Below are 20,414 nucleotides of genomic sequence, written 5' to 3'. Positions count from 1 at the left end.
AGATCTACCTTCCTGCAGAGTTCAGTTCCATCCCTGATCAAACACACCTGTCTGTAATTATCAAGTGCTCCTTTAGATCCTAATTAGTTAGTTCAGGTGTGTTTCATCAGGGTTAGAGCTGAACTCTGCAAGAAGGTAGATCTCCAGGAACAGGGCTGGGAACCCCTGGTCTAGGAGGAGTTTAAAAAATAGGCAAAAGAAAATTAAAATGACGGACAGGATGTTTGGCTGATTATGGCCAAACTTTTTAGAATTTATAGGCAAAAAAATCCTTTTTTTATATCTCCTGACCACTAGGTGGTACTGTGCCAAAATTCTGCAGATAGCCTCAGTTCATGGTTGCCGCAAAACACACCAAGTTCTCAATGCGCTACAGCATTGTAGAGATATAGCCTCACATTCATTTTGGTGTGATTGTCAAGAACAGTTTAATTAATCAACTTGAATTTCCTACATTTTTGTTGGCATGGTCTGAAGATGATCCAATACAATTTTTGTGAATATCTGAGCAAAGGTTCGAAAAAGTAAATTTTTACAGAAAATTCAAAAAAGCTAAATTTTCATGACAGAAAATGATGTCAGAGGGTACAATCAAACCATACAGGTAGAGAATCCAAATTTGTTATGCATTACTGTTCAGACTATCCTTTATCTGTGTGCCAAATTTCATTACTTTCCTACAAGCAGTTATATGGGCTGCCTTAGACACAAGAGCAGAAAAAGAAAAATAAGACTAACGGTACTTCGCCCCTAATAATAATAATAATAATGGACTATTCCAACTACTTAAGGTGAAATAAATTTTTTATGTATCTTTGGTGGAAAAACATCCTTGACCCAAGAGTCTAAAGAATGGTCACCTGTGCTGGTTTCAGCGGCTCCGGGGTTGGGTTGTGGGCTCAGGTGCTCTCTCACCATCTTCTGCAGGGAGCGCATAAAGACGGAAATGAGGCGGTCGATGTAGCTGGAGTTGTTGCTGCAGGCCGACTTTAGGATCATCAGCGTTCCTGGAAGTAAAGAGGAGAGAGAAGCTGGTAACATGACGCCCCGCTGCCCTCACGACACTGTCAGGGACAGCAAGCGACATGTGCCTGCTAATGACTTTGGGTGCAGCTCCTTTGTCCCTGTAGTTGTATTACAAGGACGTTTCTGGAGAAATCTAACCGAGTTACCGGGTAAGGATGGAGACAAAAAAAAAAAAAAGCATGAGTAATGCATTTCTTAGATCACAGCTCTGGGGAGGAAAGATAAATGTGAAAAGTCACCCTCGATGGAGACACATACAGTACATCAGTGGTAAATGTAACTCTAGAGCACTGCCAGAGCGGAATCAGGAGGCATTTATTGACCAATGGTGCCATTTTGGGCTGAAATGAAACACTGGTAACTTTAGAATGTTATCCAATAGAGTTTCATCACTTTTTGTTTTCAATTATGAAACATAATTAAAGATGAACTCTAAATTGTGAAACAACGAAGTGTTTCATTATAAAAAATGTCTTATCTGAAATGGATCCACACTACCATTCAAAAGTTTAAAGTTAGTACGATTTTTTTAATACGTTTTAGAAAAATGCTCACCATGACTGCATTTATTTGATCAAAAATACAGTAAAAACAGTAATCTTGTCAAATTTAATGCATGCTTGCTGCATAAGAGTGGTAAGTATATAAATATATGATTTACATTTTATAAGTATATAACTGAAAAAAAGACCTTTTTGAAAACCGTAACATCTATTTTGTGTTGGGGAAGATTTTCCAGAAAAACTCCCTTTGGTCATGTAGTAGAGCCATTACATTTTCTCACCGAACAATTGAGTTGGGTTAGCGCTGCTGGCTTTCTCGTAGTTTGTGAGGCCTTCATAAATGACCTTCCCTACGGCAGCGTACAAACACTCCAGCTCCTCATACTTGGAAGCCACTGAGGATGTGCCTAAAGAAAAAACAAAATATTAGAAAAAAATGTTTTAACGTAAATAATTATCACATTAGATCGATAATCACTAGAGTGTCTAAAGTTATTATTTCACAACCTCTGTGGAGATTCAAAGAATTTATGTGTTTGTTAACAGCTGCTGACCATAATACTGGCCTTTAGACTACATCTTGCACTGGAGCAAATCAAATAATGCAATTATTGTTCACCGTACATATCCGCAGCTTTGCCAAAATGAGGACTCTAGGTGAAGATATCATCAATCACAGCATGATCTACTCACTAGGTTCTGTGGGGAAGGTGCTCGTGAGTCTGGATAGGAGGGTGTGGACTGCCCTCAACACTTTGGTGTTTCCACAGGTCATGCAAGCTGCAATGCCACGCTGCAGAGGCTTGAAGTGCGCAAGGATGGCTGGAGGCTGCAGAACTGAGAGAAGGAAGCTGAGAATCTCCAGCCCTGTGCAGATGTTGGAGAAGTTCGCCTGGTTTGGCTGCTCCTGAAAAACAGAGAAGGATATGCTGAATGATGAGGTACAGAGGAACAGACACTAGTTCAAAAGTTTGAGATTGGTAAGATGTATTACTGTTTTTGAGAAAAGTCTCTTATACTTGCCAAGATTGCATTTGATCAAAAGTATAGTAAAATAGCAATATAATGTTGTGACAATGTTTGTCCAATTTAGAATAACTGTTTTCTAATCTAATATATTTTAAAGTATAATTTATTCCTGTGATGGCAAAGCTGAAATTGCAGCAGCCGTTACTATAGTCTTAAATGTCACATGGTCCATTAGAATCTAAAATAATGTTGATTTGATGCTCAAGAAACATTTCTATTATTACTGTTAAAAACAGTTATGTTGCTTAAAGGGGTCATATGATGTCGCTAAAAATAACATTATTTTGTGTATTTGGTGTAATGAAATGTGTTTATGCGGTTTAAGGTTCAAAAAACACATTTTCCACATACTATACATTATTGTTTCTCCTCTATGCCCCGCCTTTCTGAAATGTGTAGATTTTTACAAAGCTCATCGTTCTGAAAAGCGAGGTGTGCTCTGATTTGGCAGCTATCCAGTGCGTGATTGGCAGAAAACCTCAAGCGTGTGACGGAAATGTTACGCCCCTTACCATATCGTGATGCCGTATCCTGGAGCGACGAGACAAAAAACATTAAAACCCATTATAAACGAGGCATTTGTTGCATCCAGTGGGGACATAATTACGGATTACAATGACTTATACTGGCCAAAACTCACGTTTGAATCGTCAGTGGCAAATTCTTTAAATATAAGAAAACTTACTTACAGTCTGTGAGTCAGAACAGAATCAGGAAACAGTCTGACGTAGGTATGTGGGGGCGTGTTAGAACGAGCCGTTTTAGGTAGGTGTGGATGACTCTTAACTTTTATAAAGGATATCTCTTTGGATTTGTGACTTTAGTCTTTGCAACTTTACAGATCTTCTTTATGCACCAAGAGCTTGTAACACTCCAAAGACAAAGGAAAAATTGAAATCGCATCATATGACCCCTTTAATATATTTTTGAAAACCATGACTCTTTGATTCTTTGATGAATAGAAGATTCTTAAGAACTGCATTAATTGAAACAGAAATCGTTACTATCGTCGGTGCCGATAGCCTTGTGGGGCAGTGCGCTGACATACAGCGCCTTTGCGCTACAGGCGTCCCAAGTTCGAATCTTGTCTTGGGGACCTTTCTTGATCCCGCCCCCGATCACACCTCTTCCTGTCAGTTCTGATCTGTCTTATCCGAATAAAAATAAAGCTTCAAAGGGGACCTATAATGCAGAAATCACTTTTATAAGGTGTTTGAACACAGTTGTGTAGCTGCAGTGTGTGAAAACAACCAGCCTATAATGGTAAAAAAATAAAAATCCACCCACTCATTTTTTTATAATCCCAATAAATCATAAAATGTCTCTCAGAACAAGCGATTCTCCCTATGTACACATCATTGTAGGGAAAAAGTCTCGGTCATTTGTGACTATCTCTGCCCTATTAGACAGCACAGAGTGAGAAGCAGCAGTCCGCCATTACTGTTTTCTGTCTGTAGCTGCTTGTCAGCACCAAAGAGGCATTAGAAGTGTTGTGTTTTGGGATGCACAAATGAACATAGGAGTCTCCATAGACTCCCTCCATCTGAGCTGCTGAGGACACTGTGGTGAATTTTCATTTTCCAAGGAAATGTCCTGAAAAAAAAAATCTGTAAAGTCCATTGTGATTGTGCCAATCATTTTATGCCGGACTGCCTCACAAATGAGGGTCATTTCAACTCTGGAATTTCGCAAAAGTTGATTCTGAAATCAGATCAATACCAATGCATCATCCGTGAACGTCAGCCCCAGACAAAGCGCGTCATATTTTGTTTTCCAAATTGCCTTCCTGAAAGAGCTTCTTGGCACTCTGTAAGGCTAATGTTGCTAAAGCTACCATTGTCTCTGCCTCTTTTCACTGATGCTGCCTAAATAGGAATGTGTAAATAGGAATGTGGTAGTTAAAATTGCATATGAAAGCAATGTGAAGTCGGCCACTTGAGAGTTTCTGACATTGTCAGTGCGTGAGATTTGTTTGTTTCAAGAGCATGAGCTCTTGAAGCTCCGCCCTCTTCTGAAAAGGGGGCCGGGAGCACCAGCTCATTTGCATTTAAAGGGACAAACGCAAAAACGGCGAGTTTTGGCTCATACCCTAAAAGTGGCAACTTTAACAAGCTATAAAAAATTATCTGTGGGGTATTTTGAGCTAAAACGTCACATACACACTATGGGGACATCAGAGACTTATTTTACATCTTGTAAAAAGGGGCATAATAGGTCATAAAAAAAAAAAGAAATCATCACTGTCACTTTTGATCAATTTGTTGTATTCATGCTAAACAAAAGTATTAATTAAAAACATCCTGACCCCAAGCTTTTGAGCGGTAGTGTTTTGGGTTTTTTTGCCATTTAATTTGAGTACCTCAAGCACTGTTTACTTCATTTGTATGTTTGATTTATTGTTTTTGATTAACCAACTGTTTACTTGATTGATTACCTGAAGCAATGCTTACATAATTTTACTAAACACTTCTAAATAATGCTTATGTTTATGCTGTGGTAACGAGAATCATGACATTTTACTGGACTACTGAAACTTCTCATGCCACACAAAGTGCTAAAATTAACTGAGAAAAATCCCTTCCTTCTCTCATTTAAGTCAAGTAACGCACAGGCTTAGCACAATGAGTAAAAACCAGAGTTGATTAGGTTTCAGGGGCCACTGAATATTGACAACTAAGGTCTGACCCTGAGGACTGAGACACTGGCAGACAGATTTGCACAAAGCTAAGCTCGTCCCTGCAGCCTGTCCTTTAATCACTGACAAGCCGACACAATGAGTTTGCAGCACTGGCCATTAGTTTGTATAAGAGAGCTGAAAAGAGCACCTCACTTCCTCAAAAGGGCTCTGGGCCACAGACGATGAGTGACCTGTTTGTCAAACCCATGCTGAAAATAAAGACGTAAGATATGGCAGAGTGGTAATCGTCAGCTTTTCTGGCTGTTTGAAAAGAGGGCACAAGAGAGACAGCATGTGTCATGTGGGACTCATCATATGTACAGAACATCAATTTTCCCAAAGCATTAATTGTTCTGAATACTTCCTAGGAGGACAAGAAAGCATGATCTAACCTTTGGATGAGCAAAGGACAAATTAAAAGTCCTTTGTCTAAAAGTCTCCAAGGTACAGACAGCCTCCTCTCTGCCATATCAGAGCATTTCAATCACAGGCTACATGAGCAGAGGGAGTTGCATAACTGTCAGGCCCTGAAAAGAATCGATAGAGTGGTGTGTCCGAACGACAGGAAGCCCATTGCCTGATAACAGGTGGAATGAGAGAGGAAGTGAGAGAAGGATGGGAGGTTGCAGTGATAATAGTGCAGGTGGTGGACGCTCACTAACTGAGAGCTGTTCTCTCAGATGACAGCTGAGTTAGTCACACCACTGAACTCCAAAGAAAGAAAAATCATTCATAAGAGTCAGGATATCGATTTGGCTGGAATAAAAACTACTTGGAAAGGCACTGGAAATAATGAAGAGGGAAGTGAGATGAACAGGATATGGCGATCTTCTCCAAGATCTTCAAGGCCTGTTCACACAAAGACAAATATTCAGTACAAAAAAAACAAAAAAAAAGTAATCTGAATGAACAGTTGTTAATGTGTCTGTTCAGACTCACACAAACATTTGCATGTCGTTAATTTTTTCCATTGCACTGTGAAAAAAACTGGCTAACCAATTCTTGCTGTTCGTCACATGGCCAGAGCCACTGCTGTTTCATAAAATAACAACTTGGTAGAGCTCACAAAGTAGTTTATTTAGATTGAGTGAATAGCAGAGGAAGAATCCCAGAACTGGCTCTCTTGTTTCTGCACACTTTTATTTGGTGTTATTAGATTAACACCATAGCGAACACAAAAATCTAAACAGCTGTTTAAAAACATGCAAACACTGTTCGACTTCCTTTCTTCTCTGTGACAAATGGGTGTCAAAAACAGATATTTATGTAACACTTTGTGTCACAAAGTAACCAGGGTATTTCTGCTTTTCTAAAAGCGCCACCTACTGTCACAGAGAGTGAATTTGTATTTTCATGCATCCCATCTGCTGTTTTTTTACACATTAGTCTAGATAGTTCTTAATTTCCTTTTTGACAATGAGCCAAGAACTCACAAATCTCATATCCAGCCTCAAATTGATATAAATAATTTATTATAGGATAAAAGCGTCTGCTAAATTATTAAATGTAAATGTAAATGAATAAAAGAAAACAGACCAAAACCCACAAGCGTTCAGACTTACCACAGTCATAAGGAGTTTGTCAAACCACTGCAGTTTAAGTTCGGCACGGGGCCACATGTCCGATCTGAGGGCAGTCTTCATGAGGTTCACACAGCGACGGGACAGCAGTTCACCGGGGGAGCCTGCCACATTAGTGCTATCATTTACCTGCAGACACAGAGCGGGATTTAGCTTGTGTAAGTATTAGTGGACACTACAGTAAGATTCACAAAGCAGGTATGAAACCGTTTGCTTGTTTGTTTGTGTTTAACGCCATGCCAGCTTCTGTGGCTATTTTCATGGATAACTACCTGGCAGGCAATGCGGATGAGGAAGTTGACCACAGTATCTGTGTGCTGTTTCTCCACAGGTTTGGTAAGTAGAGCCTCTGTGCCTGGCATCGACTGACTGCGGCCAAAGACCTGCACATACAAACACAAACACAATACAGCCAATGTACTCAAACATGGCACCGTCCATCAGGGTACAGAGCGTGAGAGACTGATTACAGTGGTCACACTCAGGCCACTGGCGAGTGGTTTAAGGTTTCCTCACCGTGCCGACAGCACCAGCTGCAGTGCGAAATCTCTTTACATCTTGTGCCGAGTCAACGGACATTCCTCTCTTCATAGCACCAGAGGCTCCACTCGTACCTTCTCCCACACTTCCTGGATCAACTTCCGATTCAGGCTGAGAAAAGTGAAAAATTCATACATAATTAATTGCCGGGAATGTACAAATTCAAATCACAGAAGACCGAAAAACTGATTTTGCCATCTTATCTCCTGCTAACAAACCTGTTGGTCTTTGATTCTCTGGAGCTCCCATTTGATGACCACCTCGGCTAAGTCCACTGCCAACTTCCTCTGCTCGATAGTCACACTAGGGGTAAAGCCCAATCGCTGCATAGCACTGATCATGTGCTGAACCAGGTGATGTCTCACTGGGTAATATACCTGTAGGCAGAGAAACATACACTCAAGCAAACTCTACAAAAAACAAAATGTTATATGACCTACCAAACAAACTAATACCTAAGGCTGTGCAATAAAAAACAGAATAATGTGAATACTGGATTATAAAATTATCTGCAGTATAACTAGTGAGATTTAGGTGATTTGACATACTCTGAAGTGCTGTACAATGAGGTGAAGTATGTGGACGAGCTGAGGAACTGTGTGGCCCTCCTCCACAATAATCTTGCGGGTCCAGTGTGTGAGCATCTGATGACCGTCCTCCATCCGAGCAGGTACTGCAGGTGTGAGAATTGCCATGGCTTGCCGAACAATGGCACGTGCTTCCATAGTATGAGCCTTTAGCAGACTGTGGAAAACCTGCAGAGAACCGATACAGAGACTTTTAACAGCATTTCACAGAAGGAAGAAGTTGACTACTGAAGTAAGTACCCAAAAGACTAAACTTTGAGTAGCAAAAGCTCAGAGGTACTCTTCTATTCTTTGAAATGTTGAGGTAAGTGAAGTATTTGGGTTTGAGAAATTGTATCTGCCAAAGGGCTGATATCATATTTATTATAAACGTGTCATGTTATTTCCTTAATTAATTAAAAAGAAATAACCACTAAAGATTTGGTCTGCTGAATACATTTTAATTCCATCATGGCTCAAGCCAAAAAATTCTAGAAAAAAAAAAAAAGCAGAAAATGAATCCCCTAATTGTAGTCTTTTTTTAAAATCACAGCAATATATAGGTTCTAATGATTTTTAAATGGCTTAAATAAAATTAGAAAATAGCAAAAAATTATTGTATTACTTTACCAGTGTAATATTGATTTACACCAGTTTTGTTTAAGAAATTTACTTTTATTCAGCAAGGCTGCATTCAATTTATCAAACTGATATATGTAAAGACATATAATTTCTAGATTAGAGAAATATATAAAGTGTTCTATTACAAATAAATGCTGTTCTTTTAAACTTGCTATTCCAAGAATTCTGAAAACAAGTATAAAGGTTTCCACAAAAATATTATGCAGCCAAACTTTTTTCAACACGAGTAATAATAAGAACCATTATTAATTGAGCACCAATAATAATTAACAATAACTGAGAACTAAATCAGCATATTACAACGATTCCTTTGTAATCATGTGACACTGAAGACTGAAGTAATGGCTGCTGAAAATTTTGCCATTACAGGAATAAAAATTTAAAATATTTAAATTGTTGTTCAAACGCAATCAGAAAAAAATAATAATTTTATAGTATTTTTGGCAGCTGAAATTTTGGTGCATGCCTACCTGTAACACAATCTTTTTGTGAATGGCAAACTTGGCGATAATGTGTGCCAGCAAGAGGTGGCCGCTGTACTTGCAGGCCGGATCCACGCAGGTTTTGGGGAGCAGGCAAGGCCAAGCAAAGGTCATGAGACGCCTCAGCTTGCTGTTTCTGCTCTTGTTGTTGTCATGGATGTGATGAGGAGCATGCTCTACCAGCAGGGTTGAGAACTGAAGCAAGTAGATCCGCAATGAGTCGGCCAGATCTGCCTGCTTCTCAGGATCAAGAACCTACAATAACGGGAAAAATGTGTTATAAGACACTAAACGATGCATTCTTTTTAGGGCTGTGAGGGATATAGCAGACTTAAAAGTCTGTTTAAACTTGAAGAGCTTCCTTTCCTGCTGGAGGTGTTGAAAACAATCCCGGGGAACAAACGGGCTGTTTGGTTTGCTCTTTGCTATGATTACCAGCAGGGGAGAGACAATCAATTTAAGCGTGAAATAAATGAAGGCTATTAACCTTCATTGCCTGGAAAGCAAACACTGTGACCTTTATTGTAGCCTTGACATTTCTGCTGGTGAAATAACAGCCAGAGGTCATCCTGGATAAACTGATGACTCGATAAAAGACAGAGTGAAAGCACTGCTTATGGTGCTGTTGGAGAGGGTTACCTTGGTGATGAAGACACTAGTGATGCTCTCAGGGTTGTCACCCTCTGGATTGGGCGGCCCCAACAGTTGCTCGCCTTCTCCTTTCTCAAAGCTGTATAGGAAGGCTGGGTTCAGGATGTGCTGCAACACCTGGAAAGTGGACACAAACAACATGTAAGTTACATTTATGTATTTACATTGAGGATATCAAAGAACTGGGAGGGTGTCTGTTTATCAAATGAGCAGCATTACAATTGTTTGAGAAAAATAATTTTGTTGCCTGTTATTCATCCCACAGGTCTTGGACTCCAAACTGACACCATGGCATAGACAGCCTATGTTGTTACAGCCTATATAAATACATTGTATAAATATAAATGACAAAAATTTAATTGTTTATTATCACCATCATCATCACTAATAATTATAATAATAGAAAGACATCTCAGAATAGCTGCCCCTATGATGGGTAACCTGCTTCATGTATAACAAGAACTAAGGGCCACTGGAGTCTTCATGTGAGTGTATATTTAATCATATGCCAACAATTCTACTTCATGCTTTGTGTTAACTTTAATGAAAAAGGTTCATGGTGAGTGAATCTTTATAGTTTTTAAGCATGTTGTAATTTACTGAACTGATTGAATTTGCTTAAATGATCAAAACCATGGCTGCTTTGGCAGCGCTGGCATAGATAAAGCCATTAAAAAGTGTGATGATGACAGAAGAGAGAGAAAAGCACAACGTAGCACCTCAGATTTGGTTCATTTGTAAGTTAACTGATATTAATCACCCTGAAGATCACTATATTACTGTCACTGACCAATTGTGGCCATGTTTTTAGATACTCAAAACCCCTAATTCCTTCAAGCCCTGACTTCCCATATGTTAACTCTTATGTGTTACATAATTAGCATCTTTGAACACTAATGACTTTGTTTCTGCTCTACATTATTAATTTGAAAGAAATATCAGAGATTAATAAGCATGTCAACCATGTACCACTTGGTAATTTAAGCTATGAGATAATACTAGCTTTGTACAAGACAATAGTTTGTCTAGTCAGACACAATGGTTGGGTTGTTTGCTAGCTGACGTGTGCATCAGCATGTGGATTTATTCAAACATGGGGGCCGTGGGGCTGCAGGTGTTCCTTCATTATCCCTCGTCCTAATGAGCCCCTCTACCGTTCGCATGAGTGATGGATCACAACAAATCCTTTTCTACACGATCCATCACAGCCCAAACCGCTGCGGCTCCAGCTGCCTGAAAACATCACCTTAAACGTGTATTCTGTTAAGAGTGCGCAGCTGCTGAGCTCTCCTGGGGAATGTTTGGGATGCAACGTCTGTTTGACTGTGAGGGGTGATTTAGCAGAGCAAGAGCAGCCTCAGCCATCAAAGCTGTGAAGACTATCTGCCGATATATGGCTACCGTTTCCTCAATGTCATCGTAGAGGGTGGCAATTTGAGGAGAACCTCCAGTTCTTTTTAATAAACTGGCATTTGATCTCATACTCAAACTTGATGGAATTCTTTCACATGAATAAAAATGAAGCGGGAATAAGAAACACAGCCTTGAATATCCCGATTGACCTGTTTACCGGTGGGTCCATGTACTCCAGGTAGTGCTTGCCCACTATAAACACCCCTTCACAGGTGTATGTTCAAAATAATCAACAAAGAAGGGAACACTGCCAAAAATGCAACATTAATCTATGTGATATGTTGTCATTTAAAGCAACTGCACAATTATTTTTTTTTTTTGCCTCGGTGACAGTGAAAATGTCACCCAAAAAAAACTAATCTAAACTACTGACGCATCCGAGCTAGCAGAAAACATTCTTTGTTTTGAGCCCTGCTCCATCATCTACGTTACCCATCTTCTCCAGGGCTGATTAAAGGCAAACCCTCAGCGTATGAGCAATGGCTATTAGAGTAATCTGCAGATAAATATTCATTAGCATTCTTCAAAGACTTCGGTTGACTGTGGAGACGTGCCTTTGAGAACCGAGTGTGTCATGCACGACCAGTCCCTGTCGCCCTCCCCTACTGAGCATACATATTCAGCAGGGGCTGGTTGTTAGCCGCATTAGATGGTCAGCGTTAAGAGAGCGTGACGCTGTGCCACTCTCAACAGAAATGTACCGCAAAGGTGGAATTTATAATGCTGACCATGGAGGCCCATGTCATGGCATCAGTCACACTCGTGGTAGCTCTTAATCAAAAATAAGAGGTCACCACAAAGGCAAAATCCATGGGAGTTTCTTCTTAACATGTTAATACTCATACACAGGTGTACAAATGGTATAACCTCACCTTTGCCTTGAGCTCATCATTGAAGTGTGGGTCATTGAACTCCACGAAGCGGAAGAAGAGCGCTCGTTTGTGTGTGATGCTGTAGTTCTTTGGGATTTCCTCCTCCATGTATTCCTTCAGGAAGGTCATGTTGCACAGGAAGCGACCAGTGAAGGCTCTCAGAAGCTGAAAGAGTAGCTCAATCTCAGAGTAGTTGCGTCTGAAAGAAAATGTACAACTTTAGTGAAAAAGAATCAAGCTAAAAGCATTGCATTTCCATTTTCCAAGCTATTAACATGTACACAAAGCAGCACTGCGCTCACAAACGCTGGTTTATCAGGCATTACAGGCATGATGAAATGAAAATGAGACCAATCGGACCATTCACCGCAGATTAGCGTCACGCAAAGGAGGGGTTTGGAAAAATGAATCGTTGAGCGAATCAATTGGGAGTCGTTGAGCAAGTAAGATAAAAATAAATGCATATTATAAAACAATGAAAGTGTTTTTTGACCTTGCATGCATGTCAACCTGTTGTTGAAGACTCCCAAAACCAAAATATGAACCTTTCATTACCCATAATAGGGGCACTTTAAACTTGAGAAATGTGTAATGTCTGCACCACCAAACAAAACACTTACTTGCAGTAGCAAAGCAGACAGTATGCTAGTAGTTTGGGCTCTTTCCAGTTGGTTGCAGCCATGTTGTCTTTGCGATGACGCTCCTGGAAGGCCTCGCTGACCCACACACGCCTGAGCTGACTCACTAAAGAGTGCTGACCTGCCAACCAGCCTTCATCATTTTTCACAATGATGCTTATGATCTGAGGGAGTTTATTAATTCTCATTAATATTCAGGCTCTACAAACAAGCACATTACATAAAATCTAACAGTAAATGGTTCAGTTAAGAGCGTGTTTGGCCCACCTTGATGGCCTGGAACTGCAGGTCAAGGCGGGCAGTGCTGGTGGAAGGAGACCCAGGTCTCGCAGTTGTTGCAGGCCCAGCTGGAACCAGCAGAGGGACAAATCGATTTGGGTTAGAAGCCAAGACATCTCGAAGTGGCTTGGCATCTTTGTGCTTAAGGAAACTCTGCAAATGAGAAAAATGATAAAAGGTTGAAGAAAAAAAGCAACATTCATAAGATATAATGGCACGGAATTTTTAAACAAAGACACAATACAGTATGAGGTATGGACAAGAAAGAAAAAACACAAACCATGAACATGCGGCTCCACTGTGGGTCATTGAGAGTGGCCTCCATCATGAAAAGCTCCACTGTTTGAGATGGATGACGCGTCAGGAACTTGATCAGTGGCTCTCTAAAGGGACTGCCAGCCTGTAGAGTAACAACATGCAAATTGTATAAAACCACAATATTTGTATTGTAAAAAATATCCTAACTTTTAATAAATTTTTAAAATGTAACTGATTCCTGTGCAAAGTCAGATTTCTAGCAGCCATTACTGAAGTCTTCATTGTCACATGATCCTTCAGAAATCATTCTAATTTGCTGATTTAGTTCTTAAGAAACAATTTGTTTTATTGTAAATGTTGAAAACACTTGCGCTGCTTAATATTTTTGTGGAAATGGTGATTTTTTTTTTTGATGAAAATTTTTCAAACATGTCTTTTTGATCATTTAATGGATCCTTGCTGAATAAAAGTATGAATTTCTTTCAATTAAAAAAATATATACTGATCCCAAACTTTTTAACAGTAGTTTATGTGTGTGTGTGTGTGTGTATATAGGTGTGTGTGTGTGTGTGTGTGTGTGGTCTATTCAGTGATTTACAAATCTGCCACATTAGTCTAATTATCTTGATTTCAATGCGGGCTGAAATTAATACTAATAGGTATTTATATTCAATTTCATTTGACACATTTGACATTTTTGCATGACAATCTTGTACCTCTATGAGCATCGCCCTTTCCGTTTTCATGACCACTTCCAGCAGAGGTTTCACCAGTGTCTGTGGAGCAGCTGGTATCAGGTGGAAGAGGTTTATAATGGCTGAACAGATCCTCATTTCCTGCAGAAGTGCATGAAGGAATACATCACAGTGACTGTTAGTGATAACCAGCAGTGGAAAACCAAGTGTACCTCCTGTAATATATAATCAACAGTGACAAGTTGAGGAACATCTGTGGGAAAGTCAGAGTGGCAGGTTGGTTCCTGAAAACATCATAGATCCACGGGACTTCATATGGATGCAGGATTGAGAGGGACCACCTCAGAAATGTGAAACGTAGAGGTCAAACACAACACCACAGACACAGAGATACGGTTACAAAGACTCCACTAGCACAGAGTAACCACGAGCACAATGAGAGCGGAGTCAGTGAAGACCCCACAGCAGGCCGCCATCTCACCTCTACACCCTCCATGACAGGCTGCGCCAGAACAGGAGACAACAAACAATCAGCAAAGCAGTGTGGGTAATGAGTGCTGTATGGATTGAGGAGATGGGTTCATGTGAAAGGTGGTGTGTGTGTGATTCTGTGCAAAGCAATCCTTCTTCTAGGTTGTGCACTTGTTGCAAAGGCCAAAAAATGTGAGGTAAAAAAATTCTTTCTGAATTGAAACGGGCAGCATTTCAGCTGGCCTCTATCCACAGATCCATTGATATTCAGCATGTAAACTGAAGGTGAGAGAAATCATGTGTGGGAATACACAGTACTGATTAATTAGCATGAAGGGCATACAAAAGTATGGGCGTTAGGACCATAGTGCTAAATGATGCATAACTGCAAAACCGATGATTGTTACTAAACATTTAAATGCAATATTTTAATAATTATCTTGACAAACAAGTAATGCACTCAATTTAATAATGTTCAAAGGTAACCTAAATACTTGCAATAATATTTTATATATAACATACATATACACATGCTTTGTATTGTATTAAAAATATTTTGCATAAAGAAAACCTAATCTACTATTAGGATCAAATGTTTTGCATTGAGATTTTCAGAACAATTCAGCAGATTTGACTTGTGTTTCTATTTTTATCAGAGCATTTTAATGAGAATGAGTACAGTATTTGGCCCGATAATGATGCCAGTATCAATAACAGTGCATCCCTAACTACATCAAAACTTGCATTAATTTTAATAATTAAATTAACATTACATCAAATGTCATACATATCACAAATCCAAAAATTTTTACTAGTCCTAAAAGTATATATTTTTATGATTTGTTTTTCCAGGGGTAAAACATGAACATGACAAATTTTTGTGATAAATATGAAAAAAAATTATTCCCTTTGAACAGAATGGCATAGAGAACAAGGCACAGTCTTCATAATCGCTGACTGCATCTTCGCTCTATATTTGGGACACTGTCAAGATATTTTTACACTGAGAAAACATTGAAATACAAGCACTGAAGAACAAACCCAGTACAGAAGCAGCACACCAGCATGGGCTTATCGGAGTATATGCTCTCATGAAGGATAAATCTGTACCCTCTCCCTGAACTGACCTTCTTTTTCTCAGTATGACTAAACTAATCTTCTGGAACTAGCATTCTGAATGCCCCCCACCCTTCCAACTCTAAACCCGACTGACCCCTCCTCATTGTCATGTATGGCTGGTCATTCTGTCATTGTTGTAAGAATATTAAGAACTGCAGGAACAGAGGGCTAATTTGCATGTAATTATAATACATTTTAGAGAAAGGCAGGGCGTGAACAAGACAGAAATAATGGCAGCTCGTTTTGAAGCGTGGAAACAGAAAGGCTTTCTCCCCTTCTCACCTTTTCTTACTCTACAAGGTTATCTGTCCAACAAGATAACGAGGATCCAGAACTCTGAGGCTCGTTACTTAGGCGGCCTGGGGGTGGATGGCGCCTAATTAATCATTGATTGTAATATGGCCACTCACAGAGTCTGAGCGGGGCGATCTGGGCTGGAGGAGGGAGTCCAGTCTCATCTGAGCTCTCTGTATCTACAGACCCCTTCCGCACATTGATATATAACGAGGCCGCCGCCCTTGTGAAGTACAACAAATAATTCAACAGAGATATTAAAACCAGCTTATACTCACACTGCCATCACTACGCTGGCCTCCTTTATGCGTGATCACCACCACCTCCATCCATTTACGCAGATGTTGCTGCAAGAGCAGAAGAAACATTGAGTCTGTGCTCTTGGTCACAGAATTTATATACGGTCTTTTATATATTATAATTTTTTTTGGGGGGGGGGTTATAGAAATGAATACTTTTATTTAGCAAGGATGCTTTAAATTGATCAAAAGTGATGATAATACTTGTTTTTGGGGGGGGGGGTTATAGAAATGAATACTTTTATTTAGCAAGGATGCTTTAAATTGATCAAAAGTGATGATAAAGATATTACCAATGTTACAAAAGATTTCTATTTCAGATAAATGCTGTTCTTCTGAGCTTTCCATTCATCAAAACACCTGAAAATTCTACTCAGCTGTTTATAACATAATAATAAAAATAAATGTTTTTGAGCAGCAAATCTGAATATTAGAATGATTTCTAAAGGATAATGTGACTGGAGTAATGATGCTAAAAATTCAGCTTTGAAATCACAGGAATAAATCACATTTTAAAATATATTCAAATAGAAAACAGTTATTTTAAATAGTAAAAATATTTTAAAATAATTTTACTATTTTTGCTGTACTTTGGATCGAATAAATGCAGACTTGGTGAGCAGAAGAGACTTCTTTAAAAAAAAAAAATTTTAATCGTACTGTTCAAAAACGTTTGACTGCTAGGTGTATACATAAAATAAATTATTTTAGAATTATTTTTGTTTTTTTTGTTACATTTAATTTTATTAAACTTAAATACATAGCAGCCATTAATACAGTCTTCTGTGTTTACATCATTCTTCAGAAATCATTCTAATAATCTGATTTGGTGTTTAAGAAAAAAATTCTTATTATCAATGGTGATTTGTCCTTACCATCATTTGGTCACAGAATTTGTCATTGAAGGAGTTGGGGAAGAGACGAGTGACGGATGTCAGTCTGTTGACCACATTGAGTGTCAGACTGCGATAGTCTCCGAGCATCATCAGCAGGGGCCGCATGTGTGTATGGATCTGATCCACCTCGATAGTAGCCCCCTCTAAGAACTGAGAAACACATTTGAACATGAATACACACTCAGACTTCAAAGCATATATATAGCCATTAAACAGCCCATGAGAGCTTAATAGAGACAGCTGCTTTTACATGCCCTACAAGGAAGACTACAAGATAATAGCGTCTTAAAACCCTGTTTTTCGCTACTGTCCTGTCAATTCACAGGAGCAGAAAAACTCTAAACCCAGCGCAAAAAGAAAGGCCACGCCAGCCTTCCGCAATGAGACGATGCATCACGGCCAAATTCATTTTCCTCTCAGCCTGTTTCACTCCATCCTGTATTGATCTTTTCAGGCAGGACTCATTAGAGGCAGCAGGGCAGAGATAGTGTGCGGAAGAGACTGAGAGATAGGAGAAAGGAAATGAGGCTTGTGGATGAAGAGGGTTAACCTTTCTCATGCAGGCCTCTCCGGCCTCCTGGAGCTCACTGTTAGTGGAGTTGAGGGCCTTGAAGAGGGCAGCAATGATCTTCTCTCGGGATTGGGGAAGGTAGTTACAGGCCGCCAGGGCATCTGAACAGACACACACGGAAGGGTTCAACAGAAAAAATGATAAAGACGGACACTCAGGCCCTAATATTCAGCACACATTTTTTATTTTATTCCAGTTATGTGGCAAACACCAAAAACATTTACATTTATCAGTATGTGACAGTCACTTAAGAAGTTTCAGGTCACTGTTCTAAAACCTAGTGAGCTGCCTATGTAGGCAGCATGTTAAGGCATCCCAGGCACACTACAAACAGAAAAGTAAGTAGTATGATATTGTAGCATTCTAAGATATCAAACTTTGAAGGCAGCACTGAATATATCCTCAGCAGAAAATGCAATGTCTATTACAATATGAAGCAGTACAACTTTTTTAATCAATAAGAATGTTTCTTGAGCACCAAATCAGCATATTAGTATCATTTCTGAAGGATCATGTGATACTGAAAACTGGAGTAACGTGATGTAAATTCAGCTTTGCCATCACAGGTTAAATTTTTTTTTTAAATATATTAAAATAGGAAATAGTTTTAAAATAGGAAATCTTAAATTGTAATAATATTTCTCAAGATTGCTGTTTTTACTGTATCTTTGAGTCAAATGAATGCAGCCTTGGTGAATTTAATCTAATTAAACAAGGACTACTTTACCTTAGCACCATGCTAACAACAAACTTGCAATCAACTGTGTGTGGCGGTTCATTTGTATACATATAGAGTTGCTGCCTATTTAAATTCTTCCAAATCAATCGCTTATCAGGATCCATTTCAATTAGCATGCAGCCTTAGAAGGAAGGTGCCTGCCTATGTAGGCAAAAATCAGCCAGGCAGCTCACTAGCTCACTAATAAAAAAAGTAGCACATACTGAGAGCAGCAATGCGCAGCGGCACCAGTGAAGGAAGGCTTTTATAACAGGGCAGCTTCATCAAAGCAGCATCCTCAGCTTCACACAGGTTCAGCAACTGTCAAATCAGAGATACTGGAGCTCAGAGAGGAAGCACACAGAGCATCAACACATTGGTGATTTCATATTACCCACTTAAAAGCAGAAAGTTTCCGACTGACCTCTGTGTAAAAGACTTTGTGCTCCACCACATTGAGGTCCATGGTGAAGAGGCGAGGCTGTAGGGTGGTGCAGAAGGTGTTGCCCTCCATAAGGCCGATCTGAGCATTGGCGGGCTGGTGTCGCAGAAGGTGTTTCTTTGGAGGAACCATGTCCTGCAGCACCTGGAGGAAAAGGTTTTAAACTTTCCCTGAATAGAGGAAGGAAGCTGACTGGCCTAATGTTCCTTCCTTGCAAGAGTTAACAATAAGAATTGTGTGATAGCCCTGGGCTCGTGTTGATAGAGTTGATGGAAAGGCCACTTGGCCAGTGTAGCATTATCTAAACTTACAAAATATAAGTGTGTTGTGACGTAAAAAATTGTTTTTCTGTGAAATATTGTGGCCATGAATTGTGCTGATTTAAGTCAACATCATATTAAGCTGACAGATTATGTTTTGCAAAAAAATGCTTGTCAAATTAGAGTGGTATATTAATTCTTGCAAAACCTAGTTAACTATAAAAATGTAAAACAATTGTAAAATGTAAAACAAATGAAAACACTGATATTTAATTCGAATTAAATAAAAATAAATAAATCTAAAAATCAGTTGCAAATAGTTTCTATTTTAGCAAAAAAAAAAATTTTAAATAAATATAAATCTAACATTAATTTTAAATCATTTTAATACATTTTTGTTGTAAATTGTTTCTTTATTAGAAAATAAATATACCTAACCCTAACCCTAACGTAAATGAAATATAATTAATAAAAACCTCATTAATACAACTCTTTTTTTCTAGCAATAACATGTTTTTAAAAATATAAATGTATCATTTTAAATAGTGGGGCCAGGAAAAATGTTGGCAGGGCAAGTAAAAATCTGGCGGGGTCAGCAAAGAAGGTCCTGCCCCAGTCCTTAATATCGCATCAAAAAATACCACACTCACTTCTTTATGAGGCTCCATGATGATGGTGACGCTCTTGCCTGTGACTTGAGCCAGCACCTGCAAGGAGTGCATGGCCTGCTTGCGGACAGTGGAATTGGGGGAGGTGACCTCCCGTACCAGGTCATGAGTCACCAGATGGAAAGATTTATCCTGGGCAGACAGAAGCTCCTCAGTCTTCTCCTCATCCTTAAGAGGAGTGGCACAGCGTATCAACAACTGCTCCAGTGTGGTCTTTGCCATTGCAACTGCGCCATTAGACACCTGTGAGAGCCATCATGGGATACAGAAGTTCATGCAGGTAACCCAAACATCAATGATTTCTAATGAAATTACAAAATGTTTGTACCTCTCCTGTGAGGTCCATCATGACGAAGAGCAGAGCTTTGAGGAAGGTCAGCTGGTTTTGCAACACCCAGATCAGAGGAAGCCTTTCCATCAGGAACTTAATGGACACCACTCCACCCAGCTTAGCATACCAGGCCTGCTCATAACAGCATGCGCAAAGCCGTTCCACAATGTAGGAGAACAACGGCAGCTGGCACGCCTGAAGAAAGAACCAGATTGAGTTTCAGAAGAAGACCTTTCACGTGGCATCGATCTATTAAAGAAAAGAAGTTTATGCAACCCTCTACATTGCGAGTAAATCACTTGCATATGCGACTAAATCTTCACTCTGGGCGACTAAATGAGGTCTAATATTAGCCAATGGCTAATAAATTCTCCGATTTTACTCGACAGTGTGTGAGTTGGAGGCTGAGTATATGATTAGCACAGATATATTTTCACTCACAGAACACTCTGACTGAGCGCTTCAGAGTTTCATTCTCCGTCAAGCGATCTGTG

General features: G+C 39.4%; 1 protein-coding gene across 1 annotated transcript in view; it reads right to left on the bottom strand.

The window, feature by feature from the left end:
• trrap (transformation/transcription domain-associated protein) overlaps positions 1 to 20,414 on the bottom strand; it is an 87,387-nt gene that overhangs the window by 43,792 nt on the left and 23,181 nt on the right. Inside the window, exons 25-47 of the mRNA XM_016546024.1 lie at positions 19,918 to 20,115; positions 19,572 to 19,832; positions 18,644 to 18,805; positions 18,444 to 18,540; positions 17,481 to 17,602; positions 16,910 to 17,080; positions 16,014 to 16,082; positions 14,333 to 14,353; positions 13,873 to 13,992; positions 13,179 to 13,298; positions 12,887 to 13,051; positions 12,602 to 12,783; positions 11,982 to 12,180; positions 9,685 to 9,813; positions 9,034 to 9,300; positions 7,904 to 8,110; positions 7,574 to 7,732; positions 7,332 to 7,466; positions 7,088 to 7,198; positions 6,798 to 6,944; positions 2,223 to 2,436; positions 1,811 to 1,936; positions 861 to 1,007 (exon numbers count right to left, since the gene is read on the bottom strand). Coding sequence (XP_016401510.1) covers positions 861 to 1,007; positions 1,811 to 1,936; positions 2,223 to 2,436; positions 6,798 to 6,944; positions 7,088 to 7,198; positions 7,332 to 7,466; positions 7,574 to 7,732; positions 7,904 to 8,110; positions 9,034 to 9,300; positions 9,685 to 9,813; positions 11,982 to 12,180; positions 12,602 to 12,783; positions 12,887 to 13,051; positions 13,179 to 13,298; positions 13,873 to 13,992; positions 14,333 to 14,353; positions 16,014 to 16,082; positions 16,910 to 17,080; positions 17,481 to 17,602; positions 18,444 to 18,540; positions 18,644 to 18,805; positions 19,572 to 19,832; positions 19,918 to 20,115 — 3,529 coding nt within the window. The remainder of the gene's footprint in view (positions 1 to 860; positions 1,008 to 1,810; positions 1,937 to 2,222; positions 2,437 to 6,797; positions 6,945 to 7,087; positions 7,199 to 7,331; positions 7,467 to 7,573; positions 7,733 to 7,903; positions 8,111 to 9,033; positions 9,301 to 9,684; positions 9,814 to 11,981; positions 12,181 to 12,601; positions 12,784 to 12,886; positions 13,052 to 13,178; positions 13,299 to 13,872; positions 13,993 to 14,332; positions 14,354 to 16,013; positions 16,083 to 16,909; positions 17,081 to 17,480; positions 17,603 to 18,443; positions 18,541 to 18,643; positions 18,806 to 19,571; positions 19,833 to 19,917; positions 20,116 to 20,414) is intronic.

This window comes from Sinocyclocheilus rhinocerous, unplaced genomic scaffold (assembly GCF_001515625.1).
Source record: "Sinocyclocheilus rhinocerous isolate Xijiao unplaced genomic scaffold, SAMN03320098_v1.1 scaffold820, whole genome shotgun sequence".
NCBI classification, from domain to species: Eukaryota; Metazoa; Chordata; class Actinopteri; order Cypriniformes; family Cyprinidae; genus Sinocyclocheilus; species Sinocyclocheilus rhinocerous.
The sequence above is the reverse complement of the archived record's forward strand: the minus strand, read 5'-3'. Positions and strand labels throughout refer to the sequence as shown.